The sequence below is a fragment of the Gymnoscopelus braueri genome, assembly GCF_963280865.1.
Source record: "Gymnoscopelus braueri genome assembly, chromosome: 7".
Taxonomy (NCBI): domain Eukaryota; kingdom Metazoa; phylum Chordata; class Actinopteri; order Myctophiformes; family Myctophidae; genus Gymnoscopelus; species Gymnoscopelus braueri.
Window position 1 is genome coordinate 35897766 of NC_137608.1, and position 20412 is coordinate 35918177.

The 20412-nt window shown below is 44.1% G+C and overlaps 1 protein-coding gene across 1 annotated transcript in view; it reads right to left on the minus strand.

The window, feature by feature from the left end:
• Positions 1 to 1638: 1638 nt before the first annotated feature.
• txnrd2.2 (thioredoxin reductase 2, tandem duplicate 2) overlaps positions 1639 to 20412 on the minus strand; it is a 29840-nt gene continuing 11066 nt past the window's right edge. The window contains exons 9-17 of the mRNA XM_080433081.1: positions 19626 to 19645; positions 19190 to 19281; positions 18861 to 19035; positions 10928 to 11064; positions 9552 to 9647; positions 8128 to 8220; positions 5834 to 5905; positions 5530 to 5627; positions 1639 to 5165 (exon numbers count right to left, since the gene is read on the minus strand). Of these exons, the coding sequence (XP_080289207.1) occupies positions 5042 to 5165; positions 5530 to 5627; positions 5834 to 5905; positions 8128 to 8220; positions 9552 to 9647; positions 10928 to 11064; positions 18861 to 19035; positions 19190 to 19281; positions 19626 to 19645 (907 nt within the window). The 3' untranslated portion in view covers positions 1639 to 5041. The remainder of the gene's footprint in view (positions 5166 to 5529; positions 5628 to 5833; positions 5906 to 8127; positions 8221 to 9551; positions 9648 to 10927; positions 11065 to 18860; positions 19036 to 19189; positions 19282 to 19625; positions 19646 to 20412) is intronic.

The window sequence follows — 20412 nt, forward strand, 5'->3', positions numbered from 1 at the left end:
TGTGTCAGATGGCAGACACAAACATTGATTAAAAAAAAGAAAACTGTAGGAAGTGACAGTAACCTTGGCCCTGGGGAGGACCACAAAGGCTCCAATAACCTTGAAGATAATGAGTCATTTCCAAGAATGTTTAACAGCCAAACTTGTGAGGTACTGAAGTGGCACTTAGAGTGCCCAATTCACATCTGCTTTATGTGACCACAGAGATGAGAAAGATAGAAAATAGAGGGCAGAGAGAGATGGAAGGACATGCATTGGCTCTGGCTGGATTCAAAGTCATGACATTGGAACAAGGTCTATGGATGTAGATGTGGTAACTACAGTAAGTGTACAAACTGGTTGAGGCACCAAGAGATCCCTGAGAGAGTGCATGGTGGGGTGGGTGGGGTCCGTCTTTGAGCTGACTGCCTTGAACTTGGGAGGCCACACCAGGGCAGACGGTGCAAAATGCGACAGATCAGCCCCCATACTCGCCCCCACATACACAGAAATGAACCGACTTTACGCATTTACTCCCATGCACACACCAGCACAAAGCTGTACATATGCACCCACACACGCCCCCGCCCAGAGTCACCCTGCCTCTGGCCCTGCAGGCATCTCAGGGCTGACAGCACTGATCCAGGTATCTGGTAGTTACAACACAACAGTCAGAATCGGCCCCTATTCATTTCTTGCTGGATAATCCTTTGCCATGGTTCAGCCTTTTTTTCTGTCCCAAACGTCATGTTTTCCACAAATGTTTGCACAAGGTATGTTTTCTACCCCACATCGCCACACACACACACACACACACACACACACACACACACACACACACACACACACACACACACGTACCAATATACAGATACACGCACGCTCTCACAATGTCTTCCTCCTCTCTCCTACAGTAAGGCTTTGGCTGTTGGGCATGGAGCTGTGTACCTAGCCAATGAGTGGTTCTGCTTTCCCAGTGTTCAGTGTGTAAGTTAGGCAGTTGGAGCTAAAAGGCCCAACTGTAACAAAGGCCAGGTGAATGTGACATCGACAGACATGACTGTCAGTATTCAATGGACTGGGATTAAGACAGGGTGCGCAACCCAGCGCACCTTGACATGTTGACATGTTCTCGCTAAGTGCGTTTCAAGGTGGGATTTAGCTTCCCTGCTGTTCCATTGTGGAGGGACACAGAACCACGACTGTTAAATGGGGGCTTTGACTGTTCTTGAGATGGTGAACTTTGCTCTTGCTCAGTCTGGGTCTCTAGATTGACACCTGGGGATTCAGTCGGAGGGAATGAGAGACAGACCAGAGAGAGAGAGAAAGAGAGCGAGAGAAAGACAGACAAACACAGAAAGGGCAAGAGAGACAGAGGGAGAGAAGCTGCTGAGGAAGGTTCAGGGCTTTCGGAGAGCTCTGCCCTTAACCAAACAAACAGGCTGGAATTTCTGCCATTGTTGGTGCTGGAGGGTTGAGTGACAGGGGCCGCATAGCAGAGGAGCCTGTCAGCAGACACAACCAGGGGGTCAGATTGGTGTGACCACCCCTACCGCTGGACAGAGCAACACTGGCTAATAGGATGAAATGGGAAGTCATGGTAGTATGTTATTTTCCTAATGTTTGATATAAAATGAGTCAATTATGAGTTTTTAATGTTTAATCAAAAGCATTCACATCACATTTACCATACATATATATAAATACATATGCATACATAAAGTATACACACGCACGCACTGACTCATCAGTGGTCATTACATTTTAATAGTCAAACAGTGCAGCCTTACATGTCATCATTTTACATATAATATAGCAAAAATAATAAATAATAGTTGGCTGACCAGGTGACATCAGACATGCTCTCCCCAGTTTATGGGTTTCAGTGCAAGTCATCATTAGCTGGTCGACCTGAAAAGTTTGAACCCTGACCCCTCAGGGCATGGCAGTTCTGCACGGCTGAGGCTCGCTGGTGTCCTATTGAAACCGCACCCCCTTCTCCCGGCCCACGGCTCTGGTATGTACCCATACACAGCAACTGATGTAACTATCTCTCCTACCCATTTAGAAAAAAAAACCCATAGAGCAACCTGGTTTGGATGTAACAGTACAATGATAAAATAGAGAAAAAACAAAACGACAACTACTGTAACAAATCAATAATAAAGAAAAAAACATACATTATACATAAAAAAAAATACTCTTCTTCTGTCATGGTTCCAATTTTGTGCGTTCTCTGTACAGCAGCTGTGGGTTAAATAATGCAGTAGTTGGTGCGGGTGGGGTGGGGGTGAAGGGGACAAAGGGTTAAACAGCATTACAGACATTAACTGTTACATCCATCGCCTCAATGACTTCCCTCAGGTTGCTTTGGGCCCTGGCCGGGTCTCTGAAGTGGCTCGTTAAGCGCAGGGATACAGACTCATTTACCTTAGGCAAACACACCACTACCGCTCGCTGCTGTGTTAGTTGGCCGGGTCCTAGACTCCTAGGCCCCCTAAGGCCCCTAGTCACGGGCCCCCGGCCATGCAGCGCTGGAGCGTGTGAGCCCTCTGTGCTGGGCGGTGATAAAGTCAAGCTGTTCCTGCTGAGCGGAGGTCAGGGATCTTCAGTCAGCACCCCGGCCCTGAACACAGTACACAGGAATCCCCTCCTTCCATTTCCTCGCTACCTCCTCCCTCTCCAGCGAACACTGTCCCTGGGCAGCATCTCCAGAGTCCAGACTCTTTCTCCCTCAGCCCCAGGTCCAAATAAACCTGGTAGCATGGCCTCGTCTCCCCTTTCCTGTCTTTTCCCCCTATCCTCTCCTATACCCTTGTCTTTCCCTCTCTCTCTCTCTCCGTCACTCTCGTCTCCCAGTGTGCTGTCACTCCTCTGGTCAGACTCATTAATCAGCCTGGGCAGATTAGACTTCAAACACAAATAAACTGGGCCCTATGGCCTTCTCTCTCAGCCCCACCTCTGTCAGTAACACGCTGTTCTGATCTGACCCCAGCTCCTCTTCTCGTGGTCCTCCGCCTCATCCCGTTCTCAGCTTTGCTAATGTGTGGTAGCTCATCATTTGACAATTTTGATAACTTTTTATTGCCGCTTCAGTAAATAAAATAAAACTCTTATCTCTGTGGGCAGTGATAAAACTCTTAAGGGCCAAGCTGCCACACGTGGAAATACACAAAAGATAACCTCTTATCTGGCTTGGCACTGATAATACACAGAGCCCATGCTTTTCAACTTTGTCTGAAAGCACATATCTTTTATACGGATTAAAGGGGGATTAAATGTGCGACTTGAATGCATTCAGCCTCATAAATCTATCCAGCAACAGCCTTATCCTCTCTTGACCGACATAATGTTGAAGATAATTGGAGGGCAACAGTGCCACCTTTGGGTCACATTGGGTACTGCAATTGTAGCTGAGGCTAATTTACTAAGTAGCGGTTCTAGACTCTAGAAGATCTAGAGTTAAGAACTACTGCTAGTTTTAGTATTCAGTATTCCAGGTAATAATTACGTTCACTTGGTGTCCAATATCAAAATGAGTGACTATTGTGACTAGTGATTATTTGGTTAGAATGAAAACTGAGTCATCTGGGTCACTGGGACTGTAGTTGGGAGTCACTCTTCTACAAAAAGGATAAGGTTGTCTCAGCTGTCTACTCATAAGGTGTGATAAAGCCTCAGGTACTGGGGCCTCAATGTACTACCAATAAGCATTGGTAGGTGAGGTGAGGCAAAGAGGACAGCATGGGAGGAAAGATAGAGAAGTGAGCTGTAGAGGAAGGAGGAAGACAAGGGGAAGATAAAAGGTAAGGAGGGGAGAAGCAGAGAAAGCAAATGAGGTTTAAATAAGGTTTAAAGTGAGTGAGACCTCTGGTCAGGTCTAGGCTTGAGTGACAGGCTGCCCACTGACGTGTTTGTGTGTGTCCATGGGAATCGGGGCTGTGTCGCTGCAGCAACAGTCCCATGGCCATCCATCAGTGTCATGCAGAGAGAGTGGAGACTGGGCTGTGGGGGGAGGAGGGAGGCACGGCATGTGTCACCTCCAAGACTAATGGACAGGAAGTACAGCCAGAGAAACAACAATATTTGTAGAATATATATTCAGGAAAAAAGAAAAGAAAAAAAGTTCGGAGAGTCCCGACGCATTTCTCGTAGGGTTTCAACACACCCTGACGTGCCCCCCCTTGAGTAGCGGTTTCTAATCCTGATTTATGACCGTGTTTATTTGAAGGACGCTTGATCGCTCGCTCTGCGCTCGGTTAGCTTTTCGCTAACATACAGTGTACACACACGTACACTCGCACACACGCAGGGCCTAAATGGGATAATGACTCTCTGGTTATCACATGACACTGTGCTGACACTAACCTGAACTAGCTCATATGGAGCGAACAACAAGCCCATGACGGGGGGACCTGCCTGTGGTGATGATCAGTTGCACATGAGGTGTACAGAAAAAACCTGAGACCGCTGTGGAACCAAGAGGCCATTTTGGGGGCCACCGAGACCGGGGGAATGAGAGCTACCACAACCTTCACAGGAGTAAGAATAACTCCTAAGGAGCAAGGGACACAAAATAATACTGTGTTCTTTGTAGGAGGAGAGATGAGGAAGCGGGCGGGATGAAGGTAGGGAGAGAGAGAGAGAGAGAGGGAGAGAGAGAGAGAGAAAGCTACTATGGCTTATACAGCCAGCACCATTGGAAGTACATGGAGACAGGCAGACAGAGTCAAGGAGAGGACGAAAAAAAGTGGGACATACACACAGGCCATGAGGATAGAGTGTGAGCAGGTTAAAGCCTAGATTATACTTTGTGGTACTACCGTGCTGCTCGTCGAAAACAAAGGAAAACATCTGTTCTTTGTGGCAAGCGACAAGGTTTTCTTCACAACAAAGTATAAAGTGGCCACTAACATTTTCTTCCTCCTTAAGAATTTTACCTAACTTCACTGGCCTATCCTATCCTATCCTATCCCACCCTATCCTATCCCATCTCATCCCATCACTTGGAGATTCCTGTGTGCTCTAATACGTGTTCAGGGGTCGGAGTGGGTGCTTAACCTCAGCAACCCGTCACTGTGGCCTCCAGGCCGGAGCGCTTGGTGATGTTAATCTTGGTCAGCTCCTCAGCACAGGTAGGGTGGATCCCCACCGTCTCAATCAGGTGGCTGTAGGTGGCTCCACACCTGGACACAGACACACACAGAGGGCATTCATGTATTCACACTAACTTCTGTTACCCGTGTGTCAGCTTTCATTATTTCATCCCTATTGCAGGGAATGGCTTTAATTAAGTACAGATACCGTGATGCTGTTATAATTAGAATTTTAATTACAAAGTGTGATGTATCCAGTTTGAGGATGGCAAGATGGAAGTTAATGAAGAGTTCACAAAATCAATGAATGTACAAAGCTAAAGGGAAGAGTATTCCAGTCAATAGTAGTAATAAAGTAATACCGTAAATACAATCAATAATTTATAATTTTTTAACAAGCTAAGTAATAAATAAATAAATTCACAACTAAATAGTAGTAATAAAGCAAAAGTACCGGAGGGCCATAGAGAAGCCCTGGGTGACCTCTCCAGCATTTGGTCCAGTGAAGTGTAGACCCAGGATCCTCTGGTCTCCAGCCCGCTCACACACCACCTAGAGACACAGGAGAGCAGCTTGTCACGCCACTGGTGTCCAATCAATCATGTACAGTAGGTCTTCATTCCAACCAAACCATTATTAGTGAAGTCACAGCTACGTATGTCACATTTTATTATTCAAACTTAGAATTCATTAAGAATAAACCATCATGTAACCATCATGTTAACACGTCAAAATAAATCCTGTCAAATTATTCCTACCTTCATGTAACACTGACTGGCATCTCTTTCAGCTACAGTGAACTCAAGGGGCTTGTAGAAAGAATGGTAGACCTACACGCACATACACAGAAAGAGGGGGAGGGAGCACGTTTATACACACACACACTTCAGACAAACCATTATACTTTATAATAAAGATGTAAAGTTATGAAAATGTGACCCAGTTACCTCAACCAATCTTTCACAAGAGAAATAATAATACACTTTATTTGTACAGTATTTTTCAAGTTCACTCATGTTGGCTGCACTCTAGGCTCAGACTTGTGCACATCGCCAAGTGAAACAATCCAAACAGACACCTAAACACTCATGATGGTTGAAAGGCTGGAATATCTGTCTCTATTTGCAATTAAAATAATTATTTCCTACATACCGTAATACTGACTTCCTACAGAGTCGTAATGAAGTCAAATTCATAATAGTAGTAATAAACAATATAGTCATAATGATTTTTTTTTTTTTTTTTTAAGAAATTTCAGACCTGCCAACTTCTGTTCAGTTCACTGTCTGAATTCTTTCATCCAGTTCATGTTATTCTTCATTTTCATTTTTGTTTGTCTCATTTTGCCTTTGTTTGGAGGGCAGATGTGTTTACAACTCTCTGGTTGTTATTTCTTTGCTTTTAATTTGTTGTTTTTAATCTCAGCCTTAAAAAGAACCAACTTAAACGTTTTAATCTTTCTGTGTTTGTTTGGTCAATTTTAATCATTTCACCGTGTTTTTAATCACTAGTGCTTCTGTGTTTTATCCTTAACACAAATAAACAAACTGTAAACAAAATGAATAAATCGCATAACTTGCTCATTTTACATGCACATTTCACAATCCTGTGTTTTAAACCGAAGTGATAGCGTGCCGACACAAGTCACAGGGGCCCAGGCAGCTGTCAGGGGCCGGCAGCGCGGCTCCTCTGCCCGGCCTCCTCAGATCACAGCCTGCCTGTCATCACCCCATACACACCTCAATCAGGCCTCCTGCTCGCCTGACAATCAAGCGCAGGAGCCCCACCTCGCCGCTAAACGGTTTAGGGTTGACCCGGCACAGGTGTTAGTTGGCAGCTGGCATGGAGCTCACGTACACAGATGTGCGTCTCTGACCGTGTGTTTATGCATACTCATGGAAACATGACTGCATGAAAAGTGTGCAGGAGACATCAGGACAATGTTCAGTGGTGGAAGGTGAATAAGTACATTTACTCAAGTACTGTATTTAAGTAAAATTTTTAGATATATTTACTTTACTTGAGTATTTCAATTTACTCCACTACATTTCAATAGCAAATATTGTACTTTTTACTCCGCTACAATTACAGTTTTAGTTACTTTGCAGATTCCGATTATTAACTCTTTCACTGCCAAGAGTATTTTCATAAAGTACTCCCCCAGTGCCAGAAATTTGCGTTTTTTTAATTTTGTAATTTTTCATTCAAATAAATTATCTGATTGGGTTTTTAAACCCATATTACAGTTCTACCAGTAGAGAGCAACAAATCGACACATTGATGACCTCGCTGGCTCACTCGCCCCCTCCCAAACAGGCTCACGTCATATCCGGTCATAACCGGATGTTGACATTTTCGACAATCGTTGATCGGGCTAAATTACGATGTGATACACGACTACGATGACTGATCGTCACCCAGACCAAGAGAGTAGACGTGGACCTCTCCGTTCGTTTTTTATACCGTGTGAAAAACCGTGACTTTCCCTATTCTGGCCAAAAATTACCGCGGGAAAAAAATGAGAACCGGAAACGGAACACATTTTGAGAAATTAGAGTACTACTAATTTACTTTGGTTCCATAAGTATATTTTGATGCCAATACTTTTGTACTCAAGCTTAAGTCATAAGTTTCTACTGTACCACTTTAAAATTTAAGAAAAACGTCGGGCGAAATTCTCTCCTTTAATACTGGGAGGTGTTTCCCCAAGATGATTAAGTAAGGGCAAAACGGTTGCAGTGTGAATATGGTCAACAGCCCTTGCATTAACACTGCCAGGATTAGGGGTTCTTTTTTAACTACACCTCTATTTAGGTTGAAATTAGAGCAAAGCTTGACTTGTCGGTAGGACAAAAAGGTAGTAATGTAGATAGTAGTCATAGTAGTAGGTCAGTGAGTGTACAGTGTACACAGTAAAATCCTCAGGGTGAATGTGTGCATTTGTAACTCTGAGAGTGTACAGATGTAACAAAGGGTCCATTAAGTTAAATTGTACAGTGGGTTCAGTGGGACGCCTCCAATGGCTCCATGTGTTGGGTTTACTGGCCAGTACCTCTATAGCGTCTTTCCCATATCTGCTCTCTGCCTCCTCCTCAGAAAGACCCACACATCCATACTCCAGAGGAGTGAACACTGTAGTAGCCACCTAACACACACACACAAACACACACACACACACACACACACAAATACCAATAATGATAAACATATGGCAATACTTCAATAACTAACACAATTTACTATTGCCTCTTCTACTTGCATGAACAGAATTCAATTAAACTTGAGTCAAAGCAAAGAGATTCCGAGGCAAAATGAGACACTTCCACTGCAATAGACCATAAATGATCTGAACTTAAACAGAAGCATAAAACATATGGAGGGATATCCTCACACTGTGAATGTGTGTGTGTGTGTGTGTGTGTGTGTGTGTGTGTGTGTGTGTGTGTGTGTGTGTGTGTGTGTGTGTGTGTGTGTGTGTGTGTGTGTGTCTGTGCACGCACAAGCACACGTACGCACCATTAAATGCATGTGCCTATGTAGCATTGTGTGTGTGTCTGTTTATTAGGGGTGGATATTGAGAAGCCTTTGTTATAAGTCAGTATTATTTTACAAAAAAGGACTTGATTATTTTCTTGTTGTTTATCTGCAATTGTTGATGTTGGCAAATATAACCTTCCAGCTGACAGTGACACATCTCTTCCATTAGTTTTTATCATCAATAAAATATAATGGAAGTAAATTAATCGCGAATCGCAATAATCGCAATTGAATTGAATCGTAGCCCTCGGAATCGGAATCGAATTGAATCGTCAGGCACCTACCAATTCCCGCCCCTACTGTTTATGTATCAGCATGTTTGCTCAGTGTGTATGTCTGTACATGTGTGTGTGTGTGTGTGTGCGTGCGTGCGTGTGTGCGTGCGTGCGTGCGTGCGTGCGTGCGTGCGTGCGTGCGTGCGTGCGTGCGTGCGTGCGTGCGTGCGTGCGTGCGTGCGTGCGTGCGTGCGTGCGTGCGTGCGCGTACACAGTCTGTTTGTATATACCTGTGTCAGTGAGTCATAGGGTCCATCAGGATTATGGTGACTATATTTGTGCATTGCAAGCCTTCATTCCAGTCAATAGTAGTAATAAAGTAATAGATAATCATCATTATTAGAGACTTTTGTACAGTATGTTTTTTATTCTGCAACCCTCATTTTATTACATGTGTGCACATGTGTGTTTGTCTGTGTGTGTGTGTGCATGTGCGTGGGTGGGTGTGTGTGTGTGTGTGTGTGTGTGTGTGTGTGTGTGTGTACATGTGGTTGCTCTCAGTCTGTTTTGATGCGGTAAACCCGGTCCATCTGGTACTCTACAAACACTAAACATTATTTCCAAATACTGACTGAGGTATAATTTGTGAATGTCCACGAAAGCATATGTGCATGTTTGTATGTGCGTGTATGTCTTTACATATTACTGTATGTGTGTGTCTTACATTGTGGTAATCCATGAGTTCTTTGCTGTGTCCCGCCAGCCTGCGCGCAAGGAGCTTCCCTGCTTTAATAGCTGTAGGGGTCAATTCTGGACGACCCTGGAAACACAGGACAGGGTCGGTCACACACACACACACACACACACACACACACACACACACACACACACACACACACACACACACACACACACACACACACACACACACACACACACACACACACACACACACACACACACACACACAGTCATGTCTATACTGTTAGACTCGACACAGACGGAGTCTAACTGTAAGTAGAAGGCCTTCGGGGCAATTCTAAAAGCATGACTTCAGCCATCAGCAACCTGTTAAATTACCACCACACATCCTGTTGTTCAAGACATCTCCCGCGGCTCTGTGTGGGTTAAGTGTGTGTTTCTGTTTGTGTATGCCGTGTGTGTTCCTGTGTGCGCTCTCCTTCTCCAATGGGTGTGTGCACTATGTAGTGGTATCTCAGTCACTTTGCAACTCTGTTTATACACCAGCCAGCCTGCGTAATTTTAATGCCTTTCTTGGCACTCTGCAGGTGTGTCTCGATTTGTCAACGGGAGGGTAAAAGAAATACAAAGTGCCCGGACACATCCACTGAGATAATCAACCCAACCCCCCCCCCCCCCCTCCTGACCGCCACGGCCCTTCTGAGAAGCCTCCCGCCGCTGTGAAAAGCTGACAGACAGATGGAAGCTACGTACGACTCATCAAAGCAGCGCGTCAGTCAAACACCGATGTGTGTGTGTGTGTGTTTGAGAAAGTGTGTGTGTGCGTGTTGAGGCCTGGGAGGCAGGAAGGAAGCTCACAGCTGGTTGTGGTGAGAAAAAAAAATAGGAAAAAAATAAAGAAGAAAAAAACATCCCTGACATTATATCCAACAGGTAGAGATCGTATGAACATAGCTGGCTCAGGTTAAAACACAGGAGTCTCATTTGATCTTATTTGGGCTACTGTGGCTTGAACGGAACACAATTTATATTAGTCCATCAGTCAGCAGCTGTTTAACGTTAATGTCACTGTGGTTGGATGAAAACCTTGCGCCAATCAAAAAGACAACACAACATAATGTTCAGGCTAAAACGTATCCCCTCACAGTACTGTAAGTTACAGGCACTTTGGGTATAAGTGTCTATCAACTGGCATATGTTTTGGATAGGTTTCATGGCTTCGGGGGTCATGAAACACACTCTACCACTATCGGTCTTCATCAGACTGTAAACCAGTCAATCAAAAACACACCAACACAAATATGTGGGTGTTATGGTGCTCTCCTGTGACATTAGTGATACCAAGCGAGCAGCTTTTGTCTTTATGTACATTGTTCATAGTTTTCATTTGACACCTACCTCGCCTATGTCACCAAAAGCGTAGATGTTGGGCACGGACGTCGACTCATCGTCACCTACAAGTATTTTTCCTGTATGGTTGTTGAGTTGCATGCCGACCTTGTCCAGACCCAGAGCTTTGGTTTCAGGGGCTCTGCCTAGGAGGAAAACCACAGGGGGATTAATACATATGTTTGTGTTTCCATCCAAATATATTTTTTATGCAAATATATATTTTTTTCTTTTTTCTTTTTTTTTACATCTGCTTTAGGTGGAAATGTTTGTGAAGTATGTGATGAGTGGTGATGGACTTTTTGTTTTTAAGCAACCACAATGTTTCCGCTGTCATCCGTAGTGTAGTAACATTATTTCACTCTTGAGAGAATATTTTGTTTTTTTTCTCATGGATTACTTTTCTGCACATAGCTACATTCTCCATTTCTTTGTTTGCCTCAGCCCAGCCAATGAAAAAAAAAACAGGTCATTTGTGTTTTATTTTTGCACGATTAAAAAAGAAACGTTCATGGCATGTGCTTAGATGATTGGGCTGAACTATAGCTATAGATTCATTACACATAACCAATGAGAGAGAGCGACAAAAGCTATCTATGTGTTAACAACGCATACCATTCTGGTGAAATGCCAGCATAAGGTTTTGGTATGTCTTGTCTCACAACTCCCCCATCCAACAACAACAAAAAATGATATCTAGCAATTAGAAGTCTGGAATGCCCATCGATGCCATGCCATCCCAGACAATACAAAGTAAATACCTGATATCATCAGATGTAGGGGGTTCAAATTCTATGACAAATGTGGGCGCACACTTATCACCACACAGCAAGTAAGAGGAAGAGCTGAGAACATTATTAGCGTTACATTTTGGTGACCATGCACTCTCCAAACATTTCATAACAGATTTCTGCTGGAAAAGAGACATCAAAGGGCAGATATTGGGAAAAGGGAGGATTTATGTTCCTGATAGATGCAGCACCGTTCAGGTTTAAAGGCATGTGTTTAGCCTGCTTCAGTCCGACATAGTGCCTTATCCAGCTATTCAAAAAGAAAACATCATCTGCCCAGCTGGGAGAGAGGGAGGGAAAGAGAGATAAGGAAACTAAAAGGTAGCAGAGACATACAGACACACACAAATAGGAAAGGGAGTTAGTAAGATGGAGAGATGTTACACTTTCAGAGATAAATTAACACTCCAGATGTTATTGTGAGAGAGACAGAAAGGGAGAGATGAAATGAGGAACAGAATGATGGGTAGGGGAGGGAACACAGTTGAAAGAGACACTTTCCCATTTGCATTGAAAACTGTAAATCCACTGGAAATGTGGCAACAGGGGATGGTGTTCAATTCCAAAAGATTTTGTTCCATAACTTTCCCCACTCTAAAACTAGTATCATTTAGCACACGTAACTCTTCACCTGCAGCTTAAGTAGAAAAAAAAGCATCAGATCTTTAAGGTACTGTATGATGTTTTGTTTACAGTAAGCTTGTCTCTAAACAGAAATAGCAATCTTTACCAATAAGAACAAAAGTACTTCAAGAATAAAGTTGGTGTAACCAAGAGATTTGCTGAAAAAAATACAAATAAAATAAACTACAATGCAACTTTCATCAATTGGGTTAGGGTTAGATGCTAGTGCAGGAGGCACTCTGAAAATGCACACAGTTTGCCAGTGACCATGGAATTTGCACTGACAGTCGGCTCAGCAGACATTATTAAAGTGGAACATTTTCAATTTTAAAGATCCTCTCTGTCACTAGGAGGATTTCTGTTTGCCCCAAATACATGTTTTATCATCCCTGGGACGACAGGACAGTGTTACTCTTGGGCCTTGTTTCCTATAGTCTTGCTTGCTTTAGACACCTCTCGCATGAGTATTACATAACAGTCACCCAATGTGGGAACAGTCAGACACCCACATTGGCCAATTTGGTGAATAATAACAATCCACTGCTTCTGTCTGATATTTCTTAACCAGCAATGTTATGGATACCATGTTGGGGGGGGGGGTGTTTGGAGAGAGAGGAGTAGCAGAATGAATGATGAGTGTCTGGGGACCGATATCCCATCAGCCCCGTTGGGAAACCCCAGGTGACAGCTCTGCCTCTTCCTGTGGGGCGGCTGACTGACGCCATCGACACTTGTCCATCTCGCCACACTGACAGACCATGAGAACGTCCTCCTTTACCCAAAAACCATGGCCGCTCCACCTCACCCCCACCACCAACCTTGAGGTACCCGTGTAGATGGTATCGAACAGCAAGAACAACAAAACCCTAGAGACCTTCTTCCTGGCTGGAGCCGCACAACAACTTCCTGCCCTCCCCCACCCCCCGCCCCCTTACGGGCCTTAGACCTGATCCTTAACTACACCATGGGTGGCATAAAGGAATGGAGACACAGAGACAGAAATGGATAAGAAGGGGGGATCAAGAGGAGTAGGAGAGGAGAAACACAGCAAGGGAGAATGGAAAAGAGAAACAAAAAGGTGAGGGTGTGTAAGAGGGAGAGATCTATAAAAGGGGAGAGATTGAGTGGGGGTGAGAGATATAGTATATAAAGAGGAGAGGAGGATGGGGAGGGAGTAAGAAAGAAAGAAAGAAAGTGTGAGAGGTAATGGAGGGTGAGTGTGAAAGGGCGATTGAGGGGTAGAGAGGACAGGGGAGAGAGAGGGAGATGGAGAAAGGAGAAGAATGATAGTTTTTTCTTGATTCTGTCCCCCTGGATTAACGATTCCGTCCACTGCGTTTTGCCAACATGGACGACTCGCCACCGCCTTGCTGAGGTAACAAAACCCTCTTCAGTCCCTATCGTAGGAAAAACATATTTCCTCCCAGACTCTCTACACACACTCTGTTTGCCCCAACTCTCTACACACTAGCTATAGCCGCCCTGAAGAGTATAGTTTAATTGTCTCCGCCAGGCCGAAGGCATGGCCGAGACTATGATTTCGCCCCTGTCCGTCCGTCCATGTGGGTGTGTGTGTCCGTCCATCTGTGTACAGCTAATCTCCGGCACTGTTGGCCCGATCGACGTGAAACTGTGCACCCACACTCCCTGGAGGCCAGGGCAGAACCTCTATCGTTTTTTGCAAAACATTTTTTTTTTACATTGCTCCTACATATTTTGTGCAAACATCACGCAAATCGGTACACATTATCTCTACAGTCATGTGTCACGTGATCAAGACAGATCTGTCAGATTGTCCATATTCCATCCTGATTGGCTAAGATTGGCTTCCAAACTTTGCAGGACTGGCTCTTTTTGAACAAAATGCCTCAAATCACGAACGCAGCGACCGATAAAAAAAAAAGATCTCTATATGTGATCAAGGCCTGGCAGAGACCTGTGCTCCGGGAAGCAAATTGTTCTAGTTTAACTTTAATTGTAATTATAATACAATATGTTATCACCACTATGAATCTATATCTGTCATGTACAACTATGACATTTAAACAACTTCACATCATTTAAAACAGCACATCTTTTCATACCAGGGTCCCTACAGCAAAATGTGAAAACCTCAGCCAGTTTGAAAATGCCTGCTTCAAGGCACTAGCCTAGTTAACAATCCTATCATCAGCTCTCTCCCTCTGCATCGCTGGACCTTCCTGTCTGCCTGTCTCCAGTCACTTGGTGTAACTTGCAGAAACTACAGCTCCATTGTGTGGCACGGACACAACAACAGAGGTTAGGCTGATAAGGCACTTGGTCTGGGCTGTACTAGAAGTCACATATTTACACACATACCCGGACTCATGCATGCAAACGTGCAGGCACACACTCACGTATACACATGCGAGTGCATGCACACACACACAAAGATTCTCGCACGCACACACACACAGAGCAGTGACTGATTCCTAGTTTGATAGACAGGTCTTTCTGAACAAAGCCTGTTGTGACATTAGGGAGGAAACCTCTGAGTCGCTAGGCTCATTAGCCAAAACAATCCTCGCCAGCTTGAAACGAGAGTCGACTGCTTATCTGATCAATCAAATGAACAAAGACAAAAGAAAAGCAAAAAATAATAAATAGTAGGGGAAGAGGATTTTTTCTCCCTTCTTTTCTTTGGAAATAGATTATAGAAGCCGCTAATAACTGATTGTACTGTACATTCTCTCTTGTGCCAAAAAGGATTTTAAGATATGACTCAGTAATGACTTGAGCTGGCTCAAGACTAAAGAGACTCATTTCTCTGGTGGGAGAGTGAGAACAAACAGATGCTGCTGGAAGAGCTACATTCCAATATTTTCATTTTGACAAAAGGATAAAAATAAAAAAAAGGTCTGTCCGTCATTCAGTAGCTTTATGGTTGACAAACAAATTGGATTCAAATTTGTTTAAAGGGTTACCTATCCAACATTTAGTTAATTAGTTACTTAATAATAGTTTAGTTAATAATTAAAACAATTTTGTAACTATCTTTGGATTGTGACAGTCGGTCGGTCAGTTCGTGGACGGACAAGAAACAACATATCTTGAAAACTATAACAAATAACCCACCCAACTAGCGAAATTGAGGCGGACACCCCCCCCCCCCCCATATACAATTGCACCCTACACCATAGATCGTCTAGATAAGGCCCCTAGTCTTGTTTTTCTTAAAAAGAGAGCAGCCAGTCTGTTATCTTTATGTAAAAGGCTGAGTGGAAAGCAAGGAAAAGAGGAAGGCTTTGGCTGAATATGATTGATGTACTGTATGTGTGGTACCGGAGGTGAGCATCATGATGGTATCTTTATATTATATTTGTAAAAACACCTTTGAATTTGACAGATGAGGTTTAAGACATACTGTATACAAGTAAAAGAAAAAAAAGAAAACTGTGATCTGCGATTCACAATCAATCCAAAATTCCATAATATGTCATAATAATAATTTAAAACTCCAAAACAAACAGTTAATTGAACTAATTGATTTAATTGATTTTAATAAAATTATCGGTTAATAATCGATCCCTATTTTGAGCTTGTCAAGTAATCGATAGAATAATCGCTAAAGAAAATAATGGAAGTTGTAGCCCTAACATTAGGTACAGCATAATGTCAGATGTAAAGATAAACAAACACATACAAATCTGTGCATTGTTTGTTTGACTAACCCAGTAAGTGTGAGCTACAAAATGCAAATGCCCTTATGTTCACTGATTATTAAAATAGTCATTAAAAAAAAACTAATAATAATAATCATCACATCCCTGAGTACAGAGAAGAGGAGGTATGCCCACTGTCCACACGCAGACAGGAAATGTAGGAATGCCATTTCCTATTGCGTCCCTGCAGCAACACCTGGACAGGGGAGTGGTACTGGGGGCCAGGGGGAAGAGAGGAGGGGTGAGGGAGAAGGATGTGACGGGACGGTGTCCCTCTGGTCCGCTCTGTAACTTTAATACCTCCAGTCCACAGAGGGCCCCCCTGGACCCCCGCCCATGGCCTCTAGTGTAAGGTCACAGTAAAGAGGAAGAGGTCACGGACTCTCATAACTCCTGCGTGTACACATCAAAGAGAAGAGGCCACGTCAACGCACGCTCTCACTGGACCGAAAGGGAAGATCGTGCGTTTTACTGTTCCTTACATTTTATAGTTTTGTGAAGCACATTGTAAACTCAGATATTTATATGACAGATATATGATTAACTGCTTTCAAACCTGGGGTTTATAAAAAAATATATAAGTTGTGAAAATAGTAGCTCTATAAAGCTTGTAGATTGGCTATTTCCGCACAACACTGTTTTTCGTAATTACAGTACTGTATGCATGTTGTTTTGTTTGTTTTTGTACATTGTTACATGCATTATGTCTGCAACATAGCTTACAGTACGAGTATGTGATTGATGCTGTCTTGATGCCACTCTGTCGGCTAGGTCTCCACTGAAGTATACTCCTTTGAGGAAACCAAAACGTCCACAATGAATAAAATAACTCCACAGCTAGGTTAAAGGTCTAGTAACCTTCGGGTTGTAGAGTTACTGTATGAGGGCGTTGTATCTTTCAATGACCCTGCTCTCTTATATGAAGGATATAGGAAACCGACTTTGTCACACAATCTGATGCATGACAACGCACCTTACTGAGCATGCCGTACACTCAACGCAAATGTCCCTCTCAGTACCAGCCGCACGCTATTCTGACGGCGGCCGGTGCCAGTGCTGATGGCTGGGGCATTGTGGGAATTCAACCATGGGAGGAAAGAACGTCATCCGTGCCACTGGGGTCACATATATCCTTGTCGCTGTCACACGCACACGGGCCCACCATCTCTCATACACTTGCACACGCGACGCACTCCGGGTAGCGTGTCTATGCCACACAGACACGTAGGACCTGAAAAGCCCGGTAGTCAGGCTTTAGGAAGCCACCCGGTCGTCTTCTTTGGGACCCGACCTAAAAAACGCAAATAAACCTGCGGCCGTGGGACAGACGGATGCCCACCATTGTTTACTCACGCCACTGGCAGAACGGGAGAAATGAAATGATAGAACAATGAATGGATTGTGGAAGAAGGGGAGGGGGAGGGAGGATGGCGCAAGCAGGCAGGGGACACCAGTCAGGCATGGCAGTGACAGATGTGGTGGAGAGGGTAGGGTTGGCTTCCGTAGGGGCTGGCACTGGGCAGGAAGGCCCAGAGCGCGAGAACAAAGGGAGGGAACGCAGTGACCCTGTGCCTGGGTGCATCCTGCCCCATTCTGGCCTTCTCCGAACCAGGGAGCCAGGGAGCCAAGCGCTGGGGTGATTAACACTTCCCCCGGGGTTCTATCACTCAGCCTTTATTACTTTGTTTTCAGGGTTGATTCCTCTACTTATCTGCTGACACAGCACTATATTGAGGATGACAATTAGACTTATGGCAGCCAGGGCAGATGAGGGGAGTGCAGTCACAAAAGTCTTGTATTTCAGTCACATATTATTACACGTCAGAGGAGAATAGAGCAGGTTGTATACATCCTATGTGATGTCCTAGGATAGTTTTTTTTAAAAAGTACTACAACTATCGTAGCTGCATTGGGAACTTATATGGTTACGGCTGAGTCATAGTGACATGATTGGTACGAGTGGTTCGCCGGCCGGTCCTCCCTTAAGCCAATTTTAATACAGGATAGTTAGAATTAAGGTACTCTCAGGACATTTCAAGTTAAAAGTCATGTAAAACTCATGGGGATGTCTCAAAATAAACACCCATCCTCTTCTATTTTTTTCTAAGTACATTTGAATTAAGGATTGATTGTATCTCTCCTCTCTCCCACTCTCTTTCTCCCTGACATGGTCAAGGCAGATGACCACCCAGGTGACAACCCTAGAGCCTGGTTCTTACAGTTAAGTGAGAGTTTTTCCATGTCTTGAGACAACTTGTTGTGATTCGGCACTATAACAACATTGAATTGAAGTCAATTTTCCTCCAAACTTTTTTTTTTTTTTTTTACTTAAATAAATTAACAGTAATTTGATCCTGACGTTGTTTATTCAAGTTGCTTAGTTACCAATAAAAGACATGCCAATCCAGACACAAATAAAGGAAATACTATAAGTGGTTAAAACCGCTAACCTCTGCCTCTGGGACCACATACACAGTTATCTGGCCAAAGATCTAAAGTATCTTCCCCCTGAGTCATTCCTTCACTGTCTCCATATCAGGTGGTCTGCATTTCTATATCACTTTGTCCTTTATCCAAAGTGCTTTACAATGCGAGTTACATTCACCCATGCACTAACACGTTCACACAACGACGGCAGAGGCGACTATGCAAGGTAGGTACCACCCTCATCGGGAGCAGTTAGGGGTACAATGCCTTGCTCAAGGACACTTTGACAGGAAGAGATTGAGGGATGAAGGGATTGAACCGGTTCCCATATGGCCACTCCACCTCCTGAGCTACATCCGCCCCTACTGTCTCTTTCCAACTGTCAATCTATAAGGATAAAATGAAACAAATACTTACCAACAGCCCACAGCACGGTGTCATACGTGTCTGTCTCTTCTTTACCCGTCCGCGTGTCTGTCCAGGTCACCTGTAGGGCTCCTGACTGCAGTTTATCCACTCTCTTGGGGACGCACTTCCAGGCAAACTTGGTACCGTAGGCCTCCATATAGTCAGTCACAAGACCTGCTATTTGCTGCACAATCAATAGGAGAGGCCATATCTTTCAGTACAAAAACCTTGATTGTGCCTATAAAAGTATACGTGGCTAAAGTTCTATAAATTAAGGTTCTGTCATTTATAAAATGTTCTGTGTTATGTGGATAGTGCGCTGTTGGTAGATGCAGTACCTGGTCGAAGCCCCGGAGGGCGATGCTGCGAACCATGACCGTGGTGTCAAGGCCAGTGCCTGTCAGGAAGCCTGCACACTCAAGAGCCACATCTGAGCAACACCAAGTTCAGGATAGTATTTTTTTTTTGTATGTTTCACCTGGGAAACATATCAGTGTTTGTGCGCAACACCAAGTTCAGGATACAATTTATTATGCATTTGTTTCACCTGGGAAACACATCAGCGTTTGTGGGACTCTACAGCGAGTGATCTGAATTTACATCAATGACAAAGTGGTTAAGATGCTTGACTGAGTAACCTATGTACTCCTGTTGGCCTAGGACTGAAATGTAGCGTAGCCTGGCAATGTAGGCTACCATTCTTCCGGACTCTAACAGCAGACACTGCCTTGGTTGGAGTTGGAGGCCAGGCTCTCTGGCAGACAAAAAGGATACAACTGGCTCCAACAACAAGCCTGCAAAACACACAAAGACAGAGAAGCTCTTTAGCAGGAGAAATAACAATACAATCAAAATACAGGTAGTGTGCATGCCAGTAACTTTTGGCAAATGGTCCAAATGAAACACTGACGTTGTTGACTTTGAATGGGAGGCATACAGAGGTGATGAATTACAAAGCTATGCAACTCACACAGAGCAAAGTGAAGAAGTGTGAATTAAACGCTGAGGAGGGGGACACCGACAGTCATGTGTGTGTCCTGGCCTTTTTTTGACACGGTGCATGGGTGAAAGTGTGCTGAAGTGTGTGGACAGGTGTATGCATCGGTCATATGTACATGTCTTTGATTACCGTACATGTATTGAACTTACAAATGAGTGCGTTTGTGTGTGTATTATGTCGGGATACACAGTAGGTGGGTGCGTGTACACTTTCATTATACAGTAGGTGTGTCGTGTGTGCGGTGTGACATGTATATGCCTGGTGTGTGCACTTGCAGTATAGGTGTATGTGTGTGTGCACACTATGTGTAACATACTGTAGGTCTATATTAGTGTGTGTGTGTGTGTGTGTGTGTGTGTGTGTGTGTGTGTGTGTGTGTGTGTGTGTGTGTGTGTGTGTGTGTGTGTGGTCCAGGTGAATCATGGCTCTAATCCTGCACTGGCATCCTTGGCGTTGAAGAGTGCTAATTGCTAGCGTTTAAACTAATCCCTGAGGATGGGCTGTACCGTGTTCAGGGCTCAAGTCCATACATCAGCTTGCTGAGTGAAGCGCATCACCCTC